This window comes from Ranitomeya variabilis, chromosome 1, assembly GCF_051348905.1.
Source record: "Ranitomeya variabilis isolate aRanVar5 chromosome 1, aRanVar5.hap1, whole genome shotgun sequence".
Classification (NCBI taxonomy): Eukaryota; Metazoa; Chordata; class Amphibia; order Anura; family Dendrobatidae; genus Ranitomeya; species Ranitomeya variabilis.
In genome coordinates, this window is record NC_135232.1 from 1,100,384,011 (window position 1) to 1,100,407,889 (window position 23,879).

The following is a 23,879-nucleotide window of genomic DNA, read 5'->3' on the forward strand; positions in this document are numbered from 1 at the left end:
GGTCGCCCAGCAAACACCTGCGCGGTTCAACAAGTCATGTCCTGAAGAAGAGCGATCGGAGTGGTGCTGATAAAAGATGAAGACAGTGACCGGTAAATATGAGGGAACTTGGGTTAGTGACACCACTCCAGAGCTGGAGTGGTGCTTTAATGAATCGACCATGTAACACAGGACTGGTCCTCCAGAACAAGGCTCTCTCTTTGGATTCACTTTTTAAGATAATAGACTCCCGAACAGAAGATCGCACTGTGTTAATACATTGGGCATAAAATCAGGCATGGTAAACCGTAGAGCCACCAATCTGTGAGTCTTGTCGCTCGCCGGTATTCGTCTTGGTTCTTTAGCTTTCAGTAATTACAGAATGGTGTTCTGCGATATGGACTTTTCCATGACAGACCTCTAGGCCGAGAAACATTTCTAGACAGCTCGAAAGAACAACCAGCACAATCGTAAATTGATTCCATCTGTGTTGACATTGGCGAAAGAGCGCGGCTCGGCCCAGCCCCGTAGTAACCATCGGTGTGAAGGTATCTGACTCAGACATGAACCATTTGTGTTTCATTTCCTTCCTTACTAGAGTTCGCTATGACTTCTACATAGAAGAAAACGGGGAGATTTACCTAAAATATTCACTTACAAATTAATTATGAATTGGCTTCCCTGCTCCGGGGGTGAGCCCTGCGTCTTACAGTTTTTCTATTGTAGGTATTTTGTGTTATGCAAAGTAAAACCTTAAGATGTTGGGGGCCTTTACTGTAAGAACGCGTTTAGGGTCTCTTTTATGTTTTCTTTTTTCTATACTTAAAGGGTATGTTCACACGATCCTGATTTCAATCCTTTTTTTTTCAGGACAAAAACCGCAGCTCTTGGCAGAAAACGCAGGTGCGTTTTTGGTGCGTTTTTTGATGCAGTTTTTAGTGCGGTTTTTTATGCAGTTTTCTCTGCAGATTGTCTGTGTTTGACACAAATAAAGCTTTAACTGCAGTGGGGGAAAAAAAAGAAAGAAATGATGTCATTTCCTTGTCCAACCCTTTTCTTCTTCCATCCTCCATTTTGGGACTAAACACCAAAATGAGTGGACGTGTTTTGAATGACAGCGCTCCGCAGATTGCTGAGCGTAGGCCAGATCACAGCCCGCGGATCCAGCTCTATCCAGCTATGCGTCATGCGCCCCTATATTTAACATGGGGGCGCATGGACATGCGTCGCACTTGCGTTTTGCGCCGCATGCGTCACTGCAGCGCACGCATCCGGGCGCAGAGGACGCAGCAAGTTGCATTTTTGCTGCGTCCAAAATCAATCAAAAAAAGGACGCATGCGGCGCAAAACGCAGCGTTGTGCATGCGTTTTGCTGCGTTTTTGTTTGCGTTGTGTGTTGCGGCGCCGACGCTGCGGCGCACAACGCAAATGTGAACATAGCCTAAGTGCCACGTATTTAAGTGCCACGCATCACGTATTTCAGTGCCACGTATTTCAGTGCCACGTATTTCAGTGCCACGTATTTCAGTGCCACGTATTTAAGTGCCACGTATTTAAGTGCCACGCATCACGTATTTCAGTGCCACGTATTTCAGTGCCACGTATTTCAGTGCCACGTATTTCAGTGCCATGTATTTCAGTGCCACGTATTTCAGTGCCACGTATCACGTATTTAAGTGCCACGTGCCACGTATTTCAGTGCCACGTATCACGTATTTCAGTGCCACGTATCACGTATTTCAGTGCCACGTATCACGTATTTCAGTGCCACGTATTTCAGTGACACGTATTTCAGTGCCACGTATCACGTATTTAAGTGCCACGTATTTCAGTGCCACGTGCCACGTATTTCAGTGCCACGTATTTCAGTGCCACGTATCACGTATTTCAGTGCCACGTGCCACGTATTTCAGTGCCACGTATCACGTATTTAAGTGCCACGTGCCACGTATTTCAGTGCCACGTATCACGTATTTCAGTGCCACGTGCCACGTATTTCAGTGCCACGTATCACGTATTTCAGTGCCACGTATCACGTATTTCAGTGCCACGTGCCACGTATTTCAGTGCCACGTATCACGTATTTCAGTGCCACGTGCCACATATTTAAGTGACACGTATAAGTGCCACGTGTCACATATTTAATTGCCACGTATTTAAGTGCCTCGTATCCCACGAAGATTTTCCATGGAGAACAGACACATCCAGAGATATGTCTGCTCTCCACGGCTGCAGCAACACACTGACAGGAGCCATAGTTCCTGTCGGTGTGTCACTGCGCATGCGCGAGCGAGTTTACCGGCGGTCATTGACCCCGGCACTCTCGCTTAACGGCAGTGCTGCGTGGGAAAGTTCAACGCAGCTGTACTGCCGTTAACCGAGACGCCGGAGTCATTGAACTCCGGGACAGTACGCGATACACTGCTAGGAGCTTCGCTCCTGGCAGTGTATCGCCGGAGAGCAGCCGATCGGCGTGGGACACTCGTTTTATGGATTCTGCGGACAGGGAGTATGAATTTGATTTTTTATTTTGTGATTTTTTTCCTGGAGGATCGAGGGCTTCGCCTACAAGTGTGCTGTTGGTGAGTATATACTCTGTGTTATGTGTTGTATGTACTGTAATGTGTGTCATGTATGTGTATTGTGTGTAGGTGTTTTGTGTAACTTTACAATTGTGCTAAGTCGCCGGACACAGGGACAACTCTCCCATCCTAATACCGGATGGGAGTAGTAGTCCCATACGGCGACTTAGCACAATGGTGGCACTAGCGTCGCATGGGGACACGCACACGCACACACACACGCACACACAGACACACACACACAGACACACACAGACACACACACACACACACACACACATACCAAATCAATCAAACGGCCGACACGATCCCCATGCGACGGTATGCCTCCATGTCTCTCCGCCCAAGCACTTCCGCCCACGCACTTCCGGCCGCTTCCCCGCACTTCCGGCTGCAGCGGTTCTGCACCACAAACCGCAATAAAACCCGCAGATATATTTTTGATCTGCGGGTTTTACTGCGGGTTTGACCTCACAATGGAGGTCTATGGGTGCAGAACCGCTGCTGTTTCGGGCAAAGAAGTGACATGCTCCTTCTTTTTTCCCGCACCGATTCATCGCGGCTTTTTAAGGGAAATTCAGGACCGTGTGCACAGTGGTTCCTGTTTTCCATAGGGGTACATTGTAATGTACCCTGCATGGAAAACAGCTGCGGAACCGCAGCGGCAAAACCGCTGCGGTTCTGCAGTAAAAAACGCACTGTGTGAACATGGCCAAATTCATAGGAAAACATTACAATTTGTAAAAATTAAAATGCCTCGTGGTGGCGCTCACGAGAGTGCCAATGATAAATAATGCCGTGTGATGGAGCCATGTATAGGTGCACGGGCGCTAATCCTGCTCGCTATGGGTGTAACTGAGGCGCATGTGCTGCCATGGCACGTCTGTGTCGTGATCGCTGGGGATCCGACCTCAGGGATCTTCATCAATCATAATAGATTTGTGGCTTGTGACGAGGCCGTATCGGGCATTGCACCTCAGTCTCCTTCACTTTACGTCTAGCAGTAATACCAGTAATATCTCTTGGTTGAGACCGGTGCCGAGTTTATACTAAATTGACAATTTTTCTGTTTAGTGGAGTAACTAGAGTCCATTGGGCCCCAGGGCAAAATTTTCACCTGGGCCTCCACCTCCATATTTGTCAGATGTATGGGCCTTTGTAGCATTCTAGATCCTATAAAGGCATAAGTGTTCACCCTCCATATAGTAATGTCCTCATACTGGCCCCTTCTTGGTATAATATCCCCCGATCCTGGCCCCTTCCTTGTATAATGTCCTAGCATAATATTCATTCTGCCGCTTACCTTGGATATGGGTATGGTCATCAGGAAGATGCCCACAGAGAAGATGTGAGGACTACGCCCTGTCGGCTGAAAGGATTAAATAAGATTTATATACAGGGAAGAGAGCGTCATATCTTAGGAACGGGGAGGGGCAGGGATAAAGCAAAACCACGCCATAGATGGCTAGATATGTGTATTTATGGCAAGTGACAAGTCCTCTTTAAGGGGAATACTAAGACATCCGGAAGCACATGCTTTATTCTATGGACAATGTGAACTGTGTTGTAGGAAGTCGGTGTACATTCCTCCCCCCTTTTTTTTTCTTACCGTTTTATGTATTTTATGGCTATCCTTGAGTCATTTCTAAATGTTTTATATCTTTTGTTGTAACAGCCTCCAGACAATGGACCCCCACCTTTGCCGACATCATCTCTTCCCGAAGGGTACTATGAAGAAGCAGTGCCTCTAAGCCCTGGTAAAGCCCCTGAGTACATAACTTCCAGTGAGTTATTAATTTATGATAGTACCTAGCCATAGGTGTTCATGTATCAGTATCCTTTTAAAGCAGCGGGGGGCAACTGGTGGCCCTCGGTTTTCTTCTGCCCACCTTAAAGGGCATAGTTCAGGGTTTACCAATCCTGGCTTACGCTGTGTCGTATTCACACACGAGCTGCCGAGCCTCAGGGTGAAGCCCTCCAGTGGTGGCTGAGTACGCATGGTCATGTCCAGTTATGATGGACAGGGCATCGGGGCTTTAGCTGAGCCCACGCGATGTAGCCGGTTGACCATCCCTGCTTCAGAGGATATGACATGAAATCGTCAGATCCCATTTCCTGCTTTAAATCTATACAAGTGTTGAGGATCTCTGTGCTTCACTTTTCTACTGATTTTGAGGGATTTTCTGTATTCTGAATTCTGCTGGTTTCTTTTTACCAGACCCCCTCCTACACCGGTCTGACAACGGCGTGCACATAAAATGTCAGTTTCCCATATAAACCAACAGAATTCTGAAAACCACTGATGATGTGGATAAAACCCCTCAACATTGGTAGGAAAAAGTGAAGCCAACTTTTTACTCAACTTTTTACTTTTAGATTTAAATGACGAAATGTTTTCGCGCTATGCTGTAGAGTAGTCGTAGGGAGGTAGCACATTTCTGGAAAATCCGAAAAAAAAGTGTTCTATGAAATATCGCTATAGGTAGTGTTAGGATTCCCGTCGTTGCATAGAACAAAGGGAAATGGAGCCCTAGATAAAGTGCAGTTATTTTAGGCTTTCTCTTTGACATAGTGCACCACAAATGTGCCTGGGGAGCAGCTGAGCCTGTGAGGCTTCACTAAAGGACAAGGCTCGACAGGAGAAGGGGAGAGGCTCCTGCTTCAGGCAGTTGTCTTGCAGCCAATCACAGGACTTTAAGGAGGAGGTGGGAATATGGCTTAGCTCCTGAAGTACTCCGAGACTATATATCTAATATATAAAGCTGAATGTGTGTGTGTGTGTATGTATGTATGTATGTATGTATGTATGTCCGGGATTGGCATCTGAACCGTAGCAGCTACAGCCACAAAATTTTGCACAGTCACACGTCTGGACCCCGAGAGCGTCATAGGCTATGTTGTGAGGTGAAATTTTAACCCCGCGCTTTCCAATTCACCAAACAATTTTGCCCCTATCTACATAATGGGGAAAAAGTGAAAGGAAAAGTGTTGGAGGCGTCGCAGCTACAGGCACAAAATTTTGCACAGTCACACGTCTGGACCCTGAGAGCGTCAAAGCTATATTGTGAGGTGAAATTTTAACCCCGCGCTTTCCAAGTCACCAAACAATTTTGCCCCTATCTACATAATGGGGAAAAAATGAAAGGAAAAGTGTTGGAGGCAAATTAACAGCTGCCAGATGTGAACAAGGGGGACTTAAAGAATGACAGCGATGGCACCAAAGAGTATATACTGTACAGTTGCTAAGGTGGGGCCCCAACATGGGATAATCACACCACCACGGGGATATGAACACACACACAAAATGCGCCACACACTACCACGTGCTCGAACACATATACCACCCTCAGTGCACATTTCACCACACATACACCAACCTCGCCACATAAAAGTAGAAACACAAAAGTCGCCGCTCAAAACTCGCCACGCGCAAAACTCTCCACATGCAAAACTCGCCACACGTGCAAAACTCGCCACACGCAAAACTTGCACACGCAGAAAAATTGCCACACGCAGAAAAATTGCCACATGCACAAAAGTTGCAACACATGCAAAAGTTGCCTCACACAAAACTTGCACATACTCAAAAGGCACCACACATAAAACTCGCCACGCGCAAAACTCGCCATGCGCAAAACTTGCTGCACACAACTTGCTACACTAACCTGTCACATGCAACTCGACACACAAAAAGTTGCTACACGCATGTCGCCACACAAAACTCATCTCACAAAAGTCCCTACATGCATGTCGCCACACGCAACTCAACACACACAACTTGACACACGAAACTCGCCCTAAAACACACACAAGTCTGGTATCCTTCAAAAATAAAAATCTGATTAATAAGCAGACAAACTACAAGAGCAACAAATGTACCATATAGGAATCCGGCAGCTGTCAGTCACATGACCAGTCTATTATGTGTATGTGTGAGCTAATATATACTGCCAGGGGGTGGGCTTACTGTTGGCTGGGGATTTATCAGGCTGCCATTTTAGCTTACAAATACTGAGGTAAAAATACTGACCAAATAACGTGTGAACGAGGGCTAATACAGGAGGAGATGGCATACAGCTATATACTATATACAGGAGATGACACACAGGTATATACTATTTACAGGGGAGATGACACACAGGTATATACTATATACAGGAGGAGATGACACACAGATATATACTATATACAGGAGAGATGACACACAGGTATATACTATATAGAGGAGGAGATGACATACAGGTACATACTACATACAGGAGGAGATGACATACAGGTATATACTATATACAGGAGGAGATGACACACAGGTATATACTATATACAGGAGCAGATTACCTACAGGTATATAGTATATACAGGAGGAGATGACACAGGTATATGCTATGTATAGGAGGAGATGACATACAGGTATATACTATATACAGGAGATGACACACAGATATATACTATATATAGGTGAGATGACACACAGGTATATACTATATACAGGAGATTACATACAGGTATATCTAATATATAAAGCTGAATGTGTGTATGTATGTATGTGTGTATGTCCGGGATTGGCATCTGTACCGTCGCAGCTACAGCCACAAAATTTTGCACAGTCACACGTCTGGACCCCGAGAGCGTCATAGGCTATGTTGTGAGGTGAAATTTTAACCCCGCGCGTTCCAATTCACCAAACAATTTTGCTCCTATCTACATAATGGGGAAAAAGTGAAGGGAAAAGTGTTGGAGGAAAATTGACAGCTGCCAGATGTGAACAATGAGGACTTAAAGAATGAGAGCGATGGCGACAAAGAGTATATACCGTACAGTTGCTAAGGTGGGGCCCCGACATGGGATACTCACCACACACGGGGATATGAACACAAACACAAAATGCGCCACACACTACCACGTGCTTGAACACATATACCACCCTCAGCACACATTTCACCACACACACACACCAACCTCGCCACATAAAAGTCGAAACACAAAAGTCACCACTCAAAACTCGCTACATGCAAAACTCGCCATATGCAAAACTAGGCTCACGCAAAACTCGCCACACGTGCAAAACTCACCTCATGGAAAACTCACCTCATGCAAAACTTGCACACACAGAAAAATTGCCACATGTACAAAAGTTGCACCACATGCAAAAGTTGCCTCACACAAAACTTGCACATACTCAAAATGCACCACACATAAAACTCGCCACGCGCAAAACTCGCCATGCACAAATCTTGCTGCACACAACTTGCTACACTAACCTGTCACATGCAACTCAACACACAAAATGTTGCTACACGCATGTCGCCACACAAAACTCATCTCACAAAAGTCGCTACATGCATGTCGCCACACGCAACTCAACACACACAACTTGACACATAAAACTCGCCCTAAAACACACACAAGTCTGGTATTGTCCTTCAAAAATAAAAATCTGATTAATAAGCAAACTACAAGAGCAACAAATGTACCATATAGGAAATACGGCAGCTGTCAGTCACATGACCTGTCTATTATGTGTATGTGTGAGCTAATATATACTGCCAGGGGGGAGGGCTTCCTGTTGGCTGGGGATTTATCAGGCTGCCAATAGCAACCAATCACAGCTCAGCTTCTATTTTGCTACAGTTAATTAACCTGAGCTCTGATTGGTTAATATAGGCAACAAAGACATTCTCAGTATAACAAAGCTAATATATGTTGTGAAATGCTTCTATTTGCTTAGTTTTTGCCTTTTAATAATTACATTTCTATCTATTTGTTTTGTGGTTTTTGTGTGCAGAATAAATTTTTGTTAACACATTCTATTTTGCTAACAGCAGTCATTAACCCGGGCGAAGCCGGGTAGTACAGCTAGTATATATATATATATATATATATATATATATATATATATATATATATATATATATATATATATATATATATATATATATATATATATATATATATATATATATATATATATATATATATATAAAATTTTGATATACAAGACACCATTTAAATTTTTTAGATTCAGGGTATCGTAGATTATTGCAGTTTCCATGAAGGGATTGAGTCTTGTCACTTTCCCAGAGACCAGGTGTGTCATAAATGGTTTACAGTGTAACCGTCCTGTATTATGTAGGCCTCAAACAGTCAGACATTATCTCTTGCCGTCCATTAAAATAATGAAATGACTCTGCTGATTCCGTCCCTGTCTATAATGCAAAGCCGGGAAGCGAGCTACAGAAAACATCAGTGATTCATCCAAACGGTTTCACCAAAAATCTTGCTTATAATGCTTGGAAAAGTTTTTACATTTTTGCACAAAAAAATATAAGGCTTTTGCTGTTTTCACACCAGTTTCTCCCAGCTCCCCCAAAATTGTTAGAGCCATGACGTGAAGCTCAACATCTTAAAATACTTTTTTATTTTGTTTAATAATCCCTTGATTGAAATGATGCTAATTTCTGGTGATACATTTCCTCTAGAAACCATTTTTCTTTGAGAAGTATTTTTTCCTGGTGTTTTTAGCAATAACTGTAATCTGCGTCATTGCTCAGGAAGAGATGTAGTAGGTTGGCGCTGGCAGCCATCGGCGCCCTTTTGACCCCTCTTCTTGACAGCGTTAATGCAGTGCAGGCTTTGGAAAGGCTATTCCCTCCTTACTGTGATTTTCTTTGGCGGCTTTCCTAACATCCCCTCCGGGCATAAGAGGAGGAACGTACACACAGCTTGTTCTTCTACAGCAGGGTCCGTCACGTCCGAGGCCAAAAATCCCCTCCCGCCGATATAAACGGAGGCCGTTCTGTGTTGTTGTTGACGCAGTTACAAAACCGCGTATCCACAAATGTAAGGGTATCGTATAGGAAGGTGAAACGATTAGATTTTATGGCTTGAGGTTCTACGCCGGCCAAAAAAAGATCGGGTCATTCCTCGCGGAACACAAATCAGGAAATCTGATGGTTTCTTCTCGGCAGGGATAGAACATTCTTCACAGTTTGGTACCGGCGTGGATTTTATGTTTGATCTCCCAAGATGGAGCTGGAGGATTTCCATGTTGTGATATTCCTCTTTTTTTTTTTTTTTAGATCAACATGAAAATGATTTATTTACACGAGAAGCCAAGACCATCGTCAGCTGAGGACTTGGCTCGCCGTTTCGCCCTTATTTCTCTGTTTTCTAATTAAAAAAATAGAAATGTTGACTTTCCACATGAACCCACTTGGGGGTCCTGTATGTGATCCAATGGTAGATCAATAACTAGACCCCCCAACGTGTAATCTCTGCTTTTCACACGTTAAATTGGCGTTTTCAGTTGTAAAACATTTCTTTAATACTCCTCGTTTTGAAATATTTGGCTTAGATTATAATTTTTTTATTTTATTGTGCTTTCCCAGAGAAAGTTTTGTAAAATACAAAAAAAACTGTGCCAAAAAAAGCACAGTAACCAACATAGTAAGTGCATGTGGAAATGTGGGAAATGTTAGCCCAATTTAATTACCTTTACAGGGGAGATCATAAACGGTATGACAAGGGTTAATTAGGAAAGTCTTAGTCCATGAGGACACGTAGATGTCCTAGAGGGTGTTTCCGAGTAGAAGGCTTTAGGCTTCAGCCTCCTGCTCTGGAGGACTCAACACCACCTGGTATTTACATGATTGCTTGTTAATTGGAATAGGAGTCGTGTAATACCGCAGTTCTCCTGCAGTGGCCACTGTTGGAAAAATGTGCAGCTGCTTCCTCTGATCGTTGAGATTCCAGTAGGTTTTAGAGAGAAGTGAATCAATTCTAAACAAATCACCAGTTCATTAAGAGTTTTCCCAAAATTCATGGACCCAAGTGAATTCAGGATGTTTGGCGATTGCGGTGCATGACTCCGAGCAACACGGCTGCCATTTTTCTCCATTTTGACAGCAGGGAAGGAGTTAAGAAAATTCTCTTCTCAATATCTGTCCGCTGCTGCTGCCGTTCCCTGCGGGGCTCCGTCTGGAAGCTAGAATCCTGCTCTGATGCCCCGCGGTGCCGGGCGAAGCTTCGAGAGCGGATCGATGGGTGCGAGAGCGGGAATGATGAGCAAGGAGTATAAAGCTGTGTGCACACAGTGCGTTTTTGATGCGTTTTCGCAGCGTTTTTTCCGCACAGAAATGGGCCAAAAACACTATGGAATCCTTGTGCAAACGAATTCCATGACAATCCTGAAGTGTTGTGCACATGATCAGTAAATTTCCTTGAGTATTTGTACGTTTCTGCAGCGTTTTTCACCCATTGACTTCAATTGAGTCAGTCAGATCTGCAGCAAAAACTCAGGTATAAAAATATTTGCCGGATTTGCTGAGTTTTTGTTTGCGTTTTTACCAGCTTCCTATGGGGTTTCCCACGCTGTCATCTGTGTAACAGCGTGGGAAACACCGGCGCAGAAGTTCTTATCCACGGTAACGCTACCACCGGTAAAAACGTCGGGTCAGAATGCTTCAAGGCAATGCTGGCAGATGTCAGAAAAACAGGTGTTCGTGTGGAACACAATGCATATGATGCAGAAGTGTTACAGTAGTGCACTGGTCATACATGAGTGTCACATACTGGCCAAATGCATAAAGTATAGAATAACCAACAAAGTACTAAGCAACAAAGTAACAAGTGCACATATCAATAAATATATAGTATAAAACCAACAGGCCCTCTGTACCCTGACGTACGTTTCGCCGGCGCTTCTTCCAGGGGATTCTGCATTCTATACTTTATTTATTGGGCCAATGTTTGGGCTGTTCTGTGTAACCGATGTACTGCATAAACATTTCTGTATCATTTCTTCCATACCATCCCACACCTGCATTTTTGCAAAAAAAATTGGAGCAAAAATTGTTATTCCTCCAACATGTAAATACATCCGTTCCAGCTCCGGGTAAATTCATGTAGGAAAATTGCAAAGCTAAAGTCTCCAGTGTTTTATACAAAGTTCATTCATCCATTTAATTTAATTCAGTGTCATCATCTTCTTCTTAAGATTACGACTCTGATGCGATGAGCAGTTCGTACGAGTCTTACGACGAAGAAGAAGAAGATGGGAAAGGACAGAAGAAGAGACTCCAGTGGCCGTCTGAAGAAGCCTCTATGTTCCTTGTTAAAGATGCTAAAATCTGTGCGTTCCTCCTGCGGAAGAAAAGATTCGGACAGTGGACAAAACTTTTATGTGTCATTAAAGAAAATAAGTTAATGGTAAGATTTAGTAATATATAAACTACATTGTAATTTCTACCTTTGAACAGATTTTTATAGTAATAATTTATATTAGAATAGTTGGGTAAATTACTATTACATTACTTATCATGTACTGATCCTGAGTTACACCCTGTATTATACCCCAGAGCTGCACTCACTATTCTGCTGGTGCAGTCACTGTGTACATACATTACATTACTGATCCTGAGTTACATCCTGTATTATATCCCAGAGCTGCACTCACTATTCTGCTGGTGCAGTCACTGTGTACATACATTACATTACTGATCCTGAGTTACATCCTGTATTATACCCCAGAGCTGCACTCACTATTCTGCTGGTGCAGTCACTGTGTACATACATTACATTACTGATCCTGAGTTACATCCTGTATTATATCCCAGAGCTGCACTCACTATTCTGCTGGTGCAGTCACTGTGTACATACATTACATTACTGATCCTGAGTTACATCCTGTATTATATCCCAGAGCTGCACTCACTATTCTGCTGGTGCAGTCGCTGTGTACATACATTACATTACTGATCCTGAGTTACATCCTGTATTATACCCCAGAGCTGTACTCACTATTCTGCTGGTGCAGTCGCTGTGTACATACATTACATTGCTGATCCTGAGTTACATCCTGTATTATACTCCAGAGCTGCACTCACTATTCTGCTGGAGCAGTCACTGTGTACATACATTACTGATCCTGAGTTACATCCTGTATTATACCCCAGAGCTGCACTCACTATTCTGCTGCTGCAATCACTTTGTACATACATTACATTACTGATCCTGAGTTACATCCTGTATTATACTCCAGAGCTGCACTCACTATTCTGCTGGAGCAGTCACTGTGTACATACATTACATTACTGATCCTGAGTTACATCCTGTATTATACCCCAGAGCTGCACTCACTATTCTGCTGGTGCAGTCGCTGTGTACATACATTACATTGCTGATCCTGAGTTACATCCTGTATTATACTCCAGAGCTGCACTCACTATTCTGCTGGAGCAGTCACTGTGTACATACATTACTGATCCTGAGTTACATCCTGTATTATACCCCAGAGCTGCACTCACTATTCTGCTGCTGCAATCACTTTGTACATACATTACATTACTGATCCTGAGTTACATCCTGTATTATACTCCAGAGCTGCACTCACTATTCTGCTGGAGCAGTCACTGTGTACATACATTACATTACTGGTCCTGAGTTACCTCCTGTATTATACCCCAGAGCTGCACTCACTATTCTGCTGGTGCAGTCGCTGTGTACATACATTACATTACTGATCCTGAGTTACATCCTGTATTATACTCCAGAGCTGCACTCACTATTCTGCTGGAGCAGTCACTGTGTACATACATTACATTACTGATCCTGAGTTACATCCTGTATTATACCCCAGAGCTGCACTCACTATTCTTCTGGTGCAGTTGCTGTGTACATACATTACATTACTGATCCTGAGTTACATCCTGTATTATACTCCAGAGCTGCACTCACTATTCTGCTGGAGCAGTCACTGTGTACATACATTACATTACTGGTCCTGAGTTACCTCCTGTATTATACCCCAGAGCTGCACTCACTATTCTGCTGGTGCAGTCACTGTGTACATACATTACATTACTGGTCCTGAGTTACCTCCTGTATTATACCCCAGAGCTGCACTCACTATTCTGCTGGTGCAGTCACTGTGTACATACATTACATTACTGATCCTGAGTTACATCCTGTATTATACTCCAGAGCTGCACTCACTATTCTGCTGCTGCAATCACTTTGTACATACATTACATTACAGATCCTGAGTTACATCCTGTATTATACTCCAGAGCTGCACTCACTATTCTGCTGCTGCAATCACTTTGTACATACATTACATTACTGATCCTGAGTTACATCCTGTATTATACCCCAGAGCTGCACTCACTATTCTGCTGGTGCAGTCACTGTGTACATACATTACATTACTGGTCCTGAGTTACCTCCTGTATTATACCCCAGAGCTGCACTCACTATTCTGCTGGTGCAGTCACTGTGTACATACATTACTGATCCTGAGATACATCCTGTATTATACTCCAGAGCTGCACTCACTATTCTGCTGCTGCAATCACTTTGTACATACATTACATTACTGGTCCTGAGTTACATCCTGTATTATACTCCAGAGCTGCACTCACTATTCTGCTGGTGCAGTCACTGTGTACATACATTACATTACTGATCCTGAGTTACATCCTGTATTATACTCCAGAGCTGCACTCACTATTCTGCTGCTGCAATCACTTTGTACATACATTACATTACTGATCCTGAGTTACATACTGTATTATACTCCAGAGCTGCACTCACTATTCTGCTGGTGCAGTCACTGTGTACATACATTACATTACTGGTCCTGAGTTACCTCCTGTATTATACTCCAGAGCTGCACTCACTATTCTGCTGGTGCAGTCACTGTGTACATACATTACTTGTCCTGAGCTGCACTCACTATTCTGCAGGTGCAGTACATACATTACGTATCCTTCATAGTTTTCTTACATTACGTGCATTGTCGGGGTTTTCATGTGACTGATCTTTTCCTCTTCTGCCCTGGTTAGTGCTATAAATCCTCCAAGGACCAGCAGCCTCAGATGGAGTTACTCCTGAACGGCTGCTCAGTCTCCTATGTACCAAAGGATGGGAAAAAGAAAAAGCACGAGCTGAAGATCTCTCATCAGGGAACAGATGCTCTGGTCCTCGCCGTCCAAAGTGAGGAGCAGGCGGAACAATGGCTGAAGGTAACGCGATCTGTCCTGCGTTCATCTGCTCTTTGGATTTTCAACGCTATCACTTAGACGCTGCTGTACGTCTTTATTTTCTTAAAATAAATGAAGCCATTATTTATATCCCAGAAACTTATAGCATGTTACTAGGATATACCATGACTTCTGATTGGTGCTGGGTAATTTAAAGGGCCACTGATTTCTTGTACCGAAGCACCGAGCAGTCTATTGCTGGCTGCATAAGGAGTTAACTGGGTGTCCATCAGCGAGCTTGTTTCTAACTCTCTTACATATCTTTTTCGGAGCTACTCTCAGCTGATTTATGACCACATCAAAGTTTGAGTGTGCAGAGAAACAAAGAGCTTGTAAAAGCCAAATTGCATAATATTTTTAATGAAACCCATTTGCAAAACTGATTGTTTGTTTTTTTTTAGCTTGCAATACATTAAGTAAAATATATAACGTTCTCCCCAAAGATGGACTGAACAATAACGCCAAGAATAATGGGACAGCCTGCTCTGAGTCTTCACAGTATTTCACTTGTTAGAGCAGCAGTTTATACTCCAGAGCTGCTCTTCTTGCTATACTGGGAAGCAGGAAGTTGCAGCCTGTTTGGAGTTGAGCATTATTCCCCAGTTCGTACATTGTGTTCTAAAACGTCACTGCATAATATAGCCGCTACATTTATCGTGCAGCTCCAGAAGAGGGAAGTTGACTGTCCTTCACAGCCGGACTCGAAATAGAGAACACAGAGACTGGTTACTACTACCACATCTTCTGCCTTCCTGATCGCTGAACAAGCGCTCTGTATACAGTTAATAGAAAGCACTGACAGTGCTTCCTTCTCCGCACCCAGTGATCATGTGATATAATTGGTTACTCATGCACCTGACCTACAAATTCCGCAGGTATATTTTGAAGAATTGAATGCAAAGAACGGTCACACCAAATAGTGATTTTTATTTTATTTTTTTTGTTCATTTTCACTTTTTATTAATTGATAAAAATAAACTATTAGCACTTACCATTTTTGAGAGCATTCTGACTTTTATGCTTTTTTTTCCCCCCCACATTCGCCTTAAACTTTTGCACAGTCATGTGTCTATTCACCATCAGAACTACCCGATACTTCTTTTTCCGTAGCACACTTATCCATCATACCTCGTACTTAATACTTGTTTTTCTTGGTATCTCATGTTCTCTTTCTGCTATTCATTGTCTGAGAACACGAGGAGCTTCTTCACATTCCTTGTAAATGAGACACACATGAGGCATTTTGCTCCCTCGGGGGGATTTCTGAAACATTCATAGAGGCATATAGTATTATCAATGAAAAATGTTCTCTTCCCTACAGGGACGAATTGTATATCGATACCTTAAGTGATCTCCGTTACTATAGAGCTCATCCCCAAATGTCCCAAAAGTGTCAGTAGCCGGATCGACCTCTGGTCGTACATCTGTTCCTATAATGAATGGCTGGCAGGCAATAATAGCGCCCTCTATAGGGGTCTTCACCCATCTGTAGGGTGGTCCCATCCTTTAAATTACTGGCTGTCATATCACTGTCCTCAGTGGAAATTCGACCACTAACACCTCATCCATCCTGAGAATTAAAGGACCACAGTCCCCTGAGCTCTTCGATCTGCCTAGTTGACAGCACAAGCTGCTGAATTCTGTGATTGGCTGCAGTGCTGTCGACATAATGTCCACGCTGCAGACAATAATCGCCATAACATGCAAAATTTTTTGCACCACGTAAACGTACACACGTAAAACATTCAGAAGAAAAAGTCATCTTTTTTTTTTTTTTTCTTGAAACAGCTGTTTCGAACAGTAGCTGCTCCCAGGCCTTCAGTCCTCAACTTGGAAAAAATGGCAATTTTTTCCAAATTTTGTGGCATTTTGTAAAATTTGGAATGCACTTTGAGCAATACTGAAATTAAATTCAGAAGCATACGTGTCATTCTAGCAATGGTTGTCCCTTTAGTACAAGTATGTCATAGTTTGCCAGTAGTTATGAGCGCACGTCCTCAGATAAGGTGTTATCTGAGCATGCTCGAGTCCCCGCATGTCTCGCGGCTGTTCGCTCATCTCCATACAGTTTGCCGGAGTAAAAGGGCATCAAATAAGCCCCGATCGACTCGTGAAGTCACCGATCAGCGGTGTTCGTGGGGACCAATCTGCCTTATGTGATAGAAGTACAGAATATTCTACCCGGCAGATGGACGGAGAACATGAAGCTAAGCCCACATCTGATGTAAACTTATGTCTAGACGAAAAACCACACTAATGGCCTGAGGGCGGCTCACAAGGAAATCGTCCGCTAAATTCACTGTCACACAATAACTATTAATTAGAATGAGGAACGGGATGAAAACAGATCGTCTCAGGCAGGAGTCTTCGGAGTCATTGTCATTACACAGATAGGTCATTTAGGCTTGAAGATTTCACCCAGAGCCTCATTGCCACATTGTATGACCCTCAAATTGGGGGAGTAAATATGAAGATCTGCAGAGGTTGGGAGTGTGTCCTGGAGCCTAAGGGTACCGTCTCACAGTGGCACTTTGGTCGCTACGACGGCACGATCCGTGACGTTCCAGCGATATCCATACGATCTCGCTGTGTCTGACACGCTACTGCGATCAGGGACCCCGCTGAGAATCGTACGTCGTAGCAGATCGTTTGAAACTTTCTTTCGTCGTCAAGTGTCTCGCTGTGGCGGCATGATTGCATCGTGTAAGGTTGTATACGATGTGCGCACAGTAACCAACGGCTTCTACATCGCAAATACGTCATGAAATTATCGCTCCAGCGCTGTGCATTGCGAAGTGTGACCGCAGTCTACGACGCTGGAGCGATATTGGAGCGACGCTGGAGCGTCACGGATCGTGCCGTCGTAGCGACCAAAGTGCCACTGTGAGACGGTACCCTAAGGGACCACAAAATGTTACAGAACCCTATTTGTGTTATATGATAGGACCCCGACCTAATATTTATCTCCTATCACAGTGGCACGTAAAGGTTTGGGCACCCCGGGTCAAAATTACTGTTATTTTGAACAGTTAAGCAAGTTGACGATGAAATGATCTCTAATAGGCCTAAAGTCAAAGGTGACACATTTCCTTTGTGTTTTAGGCAAACAAAAAATATAAAGTTATTTTTTGACATTTTAGAAATTACAAAAAAAGGAAAACTGGCAGATGCAAAACTTTGTACACCCTCAGAGATTTGTGTACTCAGATAACTTTGACCAAGATTTCAGACCTTAATTAGCCTGTTAGGGTTATGACTTGTTCACTATCATCATTAGAAAAGGCCAGGCGATGTAAAAAAACAAAAACAAAAAAAAAACCTGAAGATGAAAAGTGTTATGACCCCAATGGCGAGGGTCTCAGAGGAACGTGGAAGTCTGCAGAATACAAAAATCCAGCTCATAGGGCAGTGGTAACTGGGTTGACCATATATCTACTCCTAACGCCAACACTAGAAGTAGCCGGGGATCATTCCTACGTTGATTCTAGATGACACGCGCCAGCCGGAGAATCTAGCTACCCCTAGTAGAGGAAAACAAAGACCTTTCTTGCCTCCAGAGAAGGGGACCCCAAAGCTGGATAGAAGCCCCCCACAAATAATGACGGTGAGGTAAGAGGAAATGACAAACACAGAAATGAACCAGGTTTAGCACAGAGAGGCCCGCTTACTGATAGCAGAATAAAGAAAGGTAACTTATATGGTCAACAAAAACCCTATCAAAATCCACACTGGAAATTCAAGAACCCCCGAACCGTCTAACGGTCCGGGGGGAGAACACCAGCCCCCCTAGAGCTTCCAGCAAAGGTCAGGATATAGATTTGGAACAAGCTGGACAAAAATACAAAACCAAAACAAATAGCAAAAAGCAAAAGGCAGACTTAGCTGATATAACTGGAACCAGGATCAGTAGACAAGAGCACAGCAGACTAGCTCTGATAACTACGTTGCCAGGCATTGAACTGAAGGTCCAGGGAGCTTATATAGCAACACCCCTAACTAACGACCCAGGTGCGGATAAAAGGAATGACAGAAAAACCAGAGTCAAAAAACTAGTAACCACTAGAGGGAGCAAAAAGCAAATTCACAACAGAAAAGACGATGTCTTGTACAAATGGATAATGATCCTAAACACTCATCAAAATCCACAATAGACTACCTCAAAAGGCGCAAGCTGAAGGTTTTACAATGGCCCTCACAGTCCCCTGATCTGAACATCATTGAAAATCTGTGGCTAGACCTCAAAAGAGCAGTGCATGCAAGACGACCCAGGAATCTCACAGAAATGGAGGAATTTTCCAAGGAAGAATGGAGGAAAATCCCTCAAACAAGAATTGAAAGACTCTTGTCTGGCTACAAATATTGTTTACAAGCTGTGATACTTGCCAAAGGGGGCACTACTATGTACTAACCATGCTGGGTGCCCAAACTTTGCATCAGCCCATTTTCCTTTTTGTAATTTTTAAAATGTGAAAGATGGAAATATTTTTTTTTTTTGCCTAAAATAGAAAGGAAATGTGTCATCTTTAACTTCAGGCCTTTTAGAGATCATTTCATCTTAAACTTGCCTAACTGTTCACAATAACAGTCATTTTGACCAGGGGTGCCCAAACTTTTACATCCCACTATATATTTATCAATCTCCCGTTGATCTCGCATCCATCTGTCTTTCAGTCTGTTTATCTTTCCATCCATACTAGTTCGGTTATATAGCCATGTTTATTTTTACTTGTCTAGTCGCAGACAATCTTGGTAATAACTGCTATTTCTACCTGAATGGGTTTGTCACCCAGTTGAACACCAGATGTTCCTATGTTTGCAGTCTTATAAGGGAACATATATGGCAGTAGTGGTACAGCTGTGTAGCTGCTTGTCTCACATAAAGGATTCCTATTTTGTAGAAATCCGATGTGCCAGTCATGAGAAATCTATAGTAGAAGTCATATGCAAATCAGAATGCAAGTGCCCCGTAGGTGTGTCATCATACTGGTAAAAAGCTGTGCAAGTGCAGTGACACACCCACTGTGCACTTCCACCTTGATTTACACATCACTTTGTCAAAAATACTTTTCACACGTTCCCTTTTAAATGAGTATTCATCTTTCATTCCTGGGGGGTCCACATGAGTTTTAAAATCCTGTAGTCATATCTTTATAGAGGGATTGTTGCTTGTTTAGGATACAAAGCTCCAAATCCTCTGCACAATGTCAGCAGCTTACTGCATACTGTGATCTTATAGAGTTTAGTGTCTGCATTATGCTCTCAAGCTCCCTCTAGTGGTGGACGCAGGCAGAATTTATAACTATTCTCTCTATAGTGTCCGCGTTACGCTCTCAAGCTCCCTCTAGTGGTGGACGCAGGCAGAATTTAAACCTATTCTCTCTATAGTGTCTTCATTGTGCTCTCAAGCTCCCCCTAATGGTGGATGGAGGCAGAGTTTAAGCCTATTCTCTCCATAGTGTCTGCATTATGCTCCCAAGCTCCCTCTAGTGGTGGACGCAGGCAGAATTTATAACTATTCTCTCTATAGTGTCTGCGTTATGCTCTCAAGCTCCCTCTAGTGGTGGACGCAGGCAGAATTTATATCTATTCTCTCTATAGTGTCTGCGTTATGCTCTCAAGCTCCCCCTAGTGGTGGACGCAGGCAGAATTTATAACTATTCTCTCTATAGTGTCTGCGTTATGCTCTCAAGCTCCCTCTAGTGGTGGACGCAGGCAGAATTTATAACTATTCTCTCTATAGTGTCTGCGTTATGCTCTCAAGCTCCCTCTAGTGGTGGACGCAGGCAGAATTTAAACCTATTCTCTCCATAGTGTCTGCGTTATGCTCTCAAGCTCCCTCTAGTGGTGGACGCAGGCAGAATTTAAACCTATTCTCTCTATAGTGTCTTCATTGTGCTCTCAAGCTCCCTCTAGTGGTGGACACAGGCAGAATTTAAACCTATTCTCTCCATAGTGTCTGCGTTATGCTCTCAAGCTCCCTCTAGTGGTGGACGCAGGCAGAATTTAAACCTATTCTCTCCATAGTGTCTTCATTGTGCTCTCAAGCTCCCTCTAGTGGTGGACGCAGGCAGAATTTAAACCTATTCTCTCCATAGTGTCTGCGTTATGCTCTCAAGCTCCCTCTAGTGGTGGACGCAGGCAGAATTTAAACCTATTCTCTCTATAGTGTCTTCATTGTGCTCTCAAGCTCCCTCTAGTGGTGGATGCAGGCAGAATTTAAACCTATTCTCTCCATAGTGTCTGCGTTATGCTCTCAAGCTCCCTCTAGTGGTGGACGCAGGCAGAATTTAAACCTATTCTCTCCATAGTGTCTTCATTGTGCTCTCAAGCTCCCTCTAGTGGTGGACGCAGGCAGAATTTAAACCTATTCTCTCCATAGTGTCTGCGTTATGCTCTCAAGCTCCCTCTAGTGGTGGACGCAGGCAGAATTTAAACCTATTCTCTCTATAGTGTCTTCATTGTGCTCTCAAGCTCCCTCTAGTGGTGGACGCAGGCAGAATTTAAACCTATTCTCTCCATAGTGTCTGCGTTATGCTCTCAAGCTGCCTCTAGTGATGGACGCAGGCAGAATTTAAACCTATTCTCTCCATAGTGTCTGCATTATGCTCTCAAGCTCCCTCTAGTGGTGGACGCAGGCAGAATTTAAACCTGTTCTCTATAGTGTCTGCGTTATGCTCTCAAGCTCCCTCTAGTGGTGGCCACAGGTGGAATTGAAACTATCTTTTTATGGAGAGGACAGTGTATTTTGGAGCTGGATAAAGAAGAAAAATAAAAAGGAACAATGACCCTTAGAAAGAAATAGTATGAAAATAATTATTTCAAGGAGAGGGGCACTTTTAGATAGCAGCTTGTGGCACAGTATGTGAGTTTACAAGCTTTTGGACGGCTCTGCGAGTAGGAGCACAGGACCGATATAATCAGACAAAAGCCTTTTAACATGAGTCTCTTCCTGGCCAGACTTCACGTATAGCCGGCGAGCGCAGAATGTGGTGAGCGCAGCAGTTTTTCGCCAGATACGACCTATAAGATAAACATGTGTTTAATATGAGTCCGCACCTATGAGCGCACGAGGTGTGACAGGGGGACGGCTGGACGGAGGGGCTCGCATTCCTCATCGCTGCTTTGTGCACTTGCCAAAGCGCTTCCCAGTGTTTTGTCTGCAGCTTGCGTTACACAAAGCTCGGGCCAAAATAACTTAATCAGCGATACGAGCCAAAAAAAAAGTCCACAATGGGTTCAAATGTCAAACAAGAGGTAAAAATAAAGTCCCAGGATGCTGAGTAATTGGATTCCTTTGTTCGAGGGAAGGGTTTGTGAAGCAGTCAAGATTAGGTGAAGGTCCTCGGAGTCGTTGGTCATATTGTACTATATGTTATATGAGTTTGGGAACATTTTGTTTCTTTTTCTTGACTGCTTTTGGAAGACGATCCAGAAGTGTTCGGTTTCCCTACAGCGCCCCCACAGGTAAATGAAGCGTTACACAGTACAGGAGAAGTATGGAACATGTCGGGTCCTCCATAGTAAGAGACTCACATTTCATTCACCCTGGTTAGGAGATAAGACTTTAAAAATGTCTGAATATTGATTAGTAGATGGAGATCATCTGGTGGGACCCTCATCTTAAAGAAAACCCCACTCCACTTTGTCCTGTGTACACGCATTAAACAGATGGGTCTATGGCCACCATCGTTTGGTTCCTCAAGGGTGGTTCTGCAGGGAAAATGAACACTTGCTATTGGGTTTTCCACACAGATCAAGGGAGGATCCTACTACCTAGTCAGATGGTATGCTTCATGTATGCGGCAGGAAAGGCATTAAAGCACTGACCCTGCGGGTTCCTGTATAGACTAGAGATCCTGACCCCATAGTCCCTGGTTCCTGGTGTGCGGAGTTGGCCCTAACCACAGACTAGACGATGGCAACTCAGACCTAAGCTGCCTGAAAGGCCATCAAGGGATTCACGTTCTTCCTAAAGAACTGGAGGGCAGAGCAGGGTGCAAACTACCTACAGAAGGGAAAGTGTGCTGAGATGGAGAGATCCCAGAGTGAGTCGAACAAACCCATGAAATACAGAATAAAGGATAGACTAGAGATCCTGACCCCATAGTCCCTGGTTCCTGGTGTGCCGAGATGGCCCTAGCCACAGACTAGATGATGGCAACGCAGACCTAAGCTGCCTGAAAGGCCATCAAGGGATTCACGTTCTTCCTAAAGAACTGGAGGGCAGAGCAGGGTGCAAACTACCTACAGAAGGGAAAGTGTGCTGAGATGGAGAGATCCCAGAGTGAGTAAAACAAACCCATGAAATACAGAATAAAGGATTAATTATGTATTGTTAGAGCATATGTCGCCTACTTCCTAAAAAGAAACAGAAGATGGGTGCAGGGTAAAGGACATACACAGCAGAGAGATGAACCCTAGCTGGTCTTTCACTGATTAGACTGAACTACAGCAGTATGGCTGATGATCACCAGCAGGAGGAAAGAATATACAACCGCACCCAAAAGGTGATAGGGCAGACAAATGAGTAAATTAAAACACATTTTCTCCTTACACTTTTTGTATAAAGCATGGTGGCGGGACATTTCAGCAGCCTGACCTTCCAATGAAGCAGGTTGTCAAATTCAGACTACCCTAAACCCCCAACAGACAATGCAGAAGAGCTGGAGTCACAGATCATAGCTATGCACTAGTGGAGCTAAACACCCACCGACACGGCAAATGAATATTATCCAATGGAGGGGAGTTAATTTTTGTGCCACACACAACTTATGTCATCTTATTTCCAGCTGAGTGTTGCGATTGTCAAATATTAAGGGAAAAAAAAAAGTTTGCTTTCTTTTCAAAACAGCGCCACTCCTGTCGACAGGTTGGTTCCAGTATTGCAGCTTCAATAAATAACAGTTGTGGCGCCATTTCTGAAATAGAAGAAAGGTGACCATGGTTTTTTTAAACATTAATTACGGGTATTCGTTTTTACATTGAACCCTGTATTGCATCTGGTAAGAAGTCCTGAATAAATAAATATGCATAATTAATATTATTTATTATTATAGCGCCATTTATTCCATAAATAACTCGATTTAACAACAATCCCATTAATTCTAAATCTTTATGGCATACAACGTGTTTTCTTCAATAAGTAACATAATAAGACGTCGGATCTGACTGATAATCATCGCCATCGGCCCCCGGTGATATTATCACGAGCAGAACATTTGTTTTTCTTTTCCAAACTTAAGCTTAAAAAAATGTGGAGGTTCTGTGTAAAATGCTGTTT

At 43.4% G+C, this 23,879-nt stretch overlaps 1 protein-coding gene across 4 annotated transcripts in view; it reads left to right on the plus strand.

Moving 5' to 3' along the window:
• The window catches only part of AFAP1 (actin filament associated protein 1), a 112,717-nt gene that overhangs the window by 62,014 nt on the left and 26,824 nt on the right, over positions 1-23,879 (plus strand). For 2 of the 4 annotated variants that reach the window (XM_077280091.1, XM_077280093.1), the window contains exons 4-6: positions 4,237-4,345; positions 11,557-11,768; positions 14,402-14,581. In XM_077280091.1, the coding sequence (XP_077136206.1) occupies positions 4,237-4,345; positions 11,557-11,768; positions 14,402-14,581 (501 nt within the window). The remainder of the gene's footprint in view (positions 1-4,236; positions 4,346-11,556; positions 11,769-14,401; positions 14,582-23,879) is intronic. The other 2 variants (XM_077280092.1, XM_077280094.1) reach the window with 1 other exon arrangement.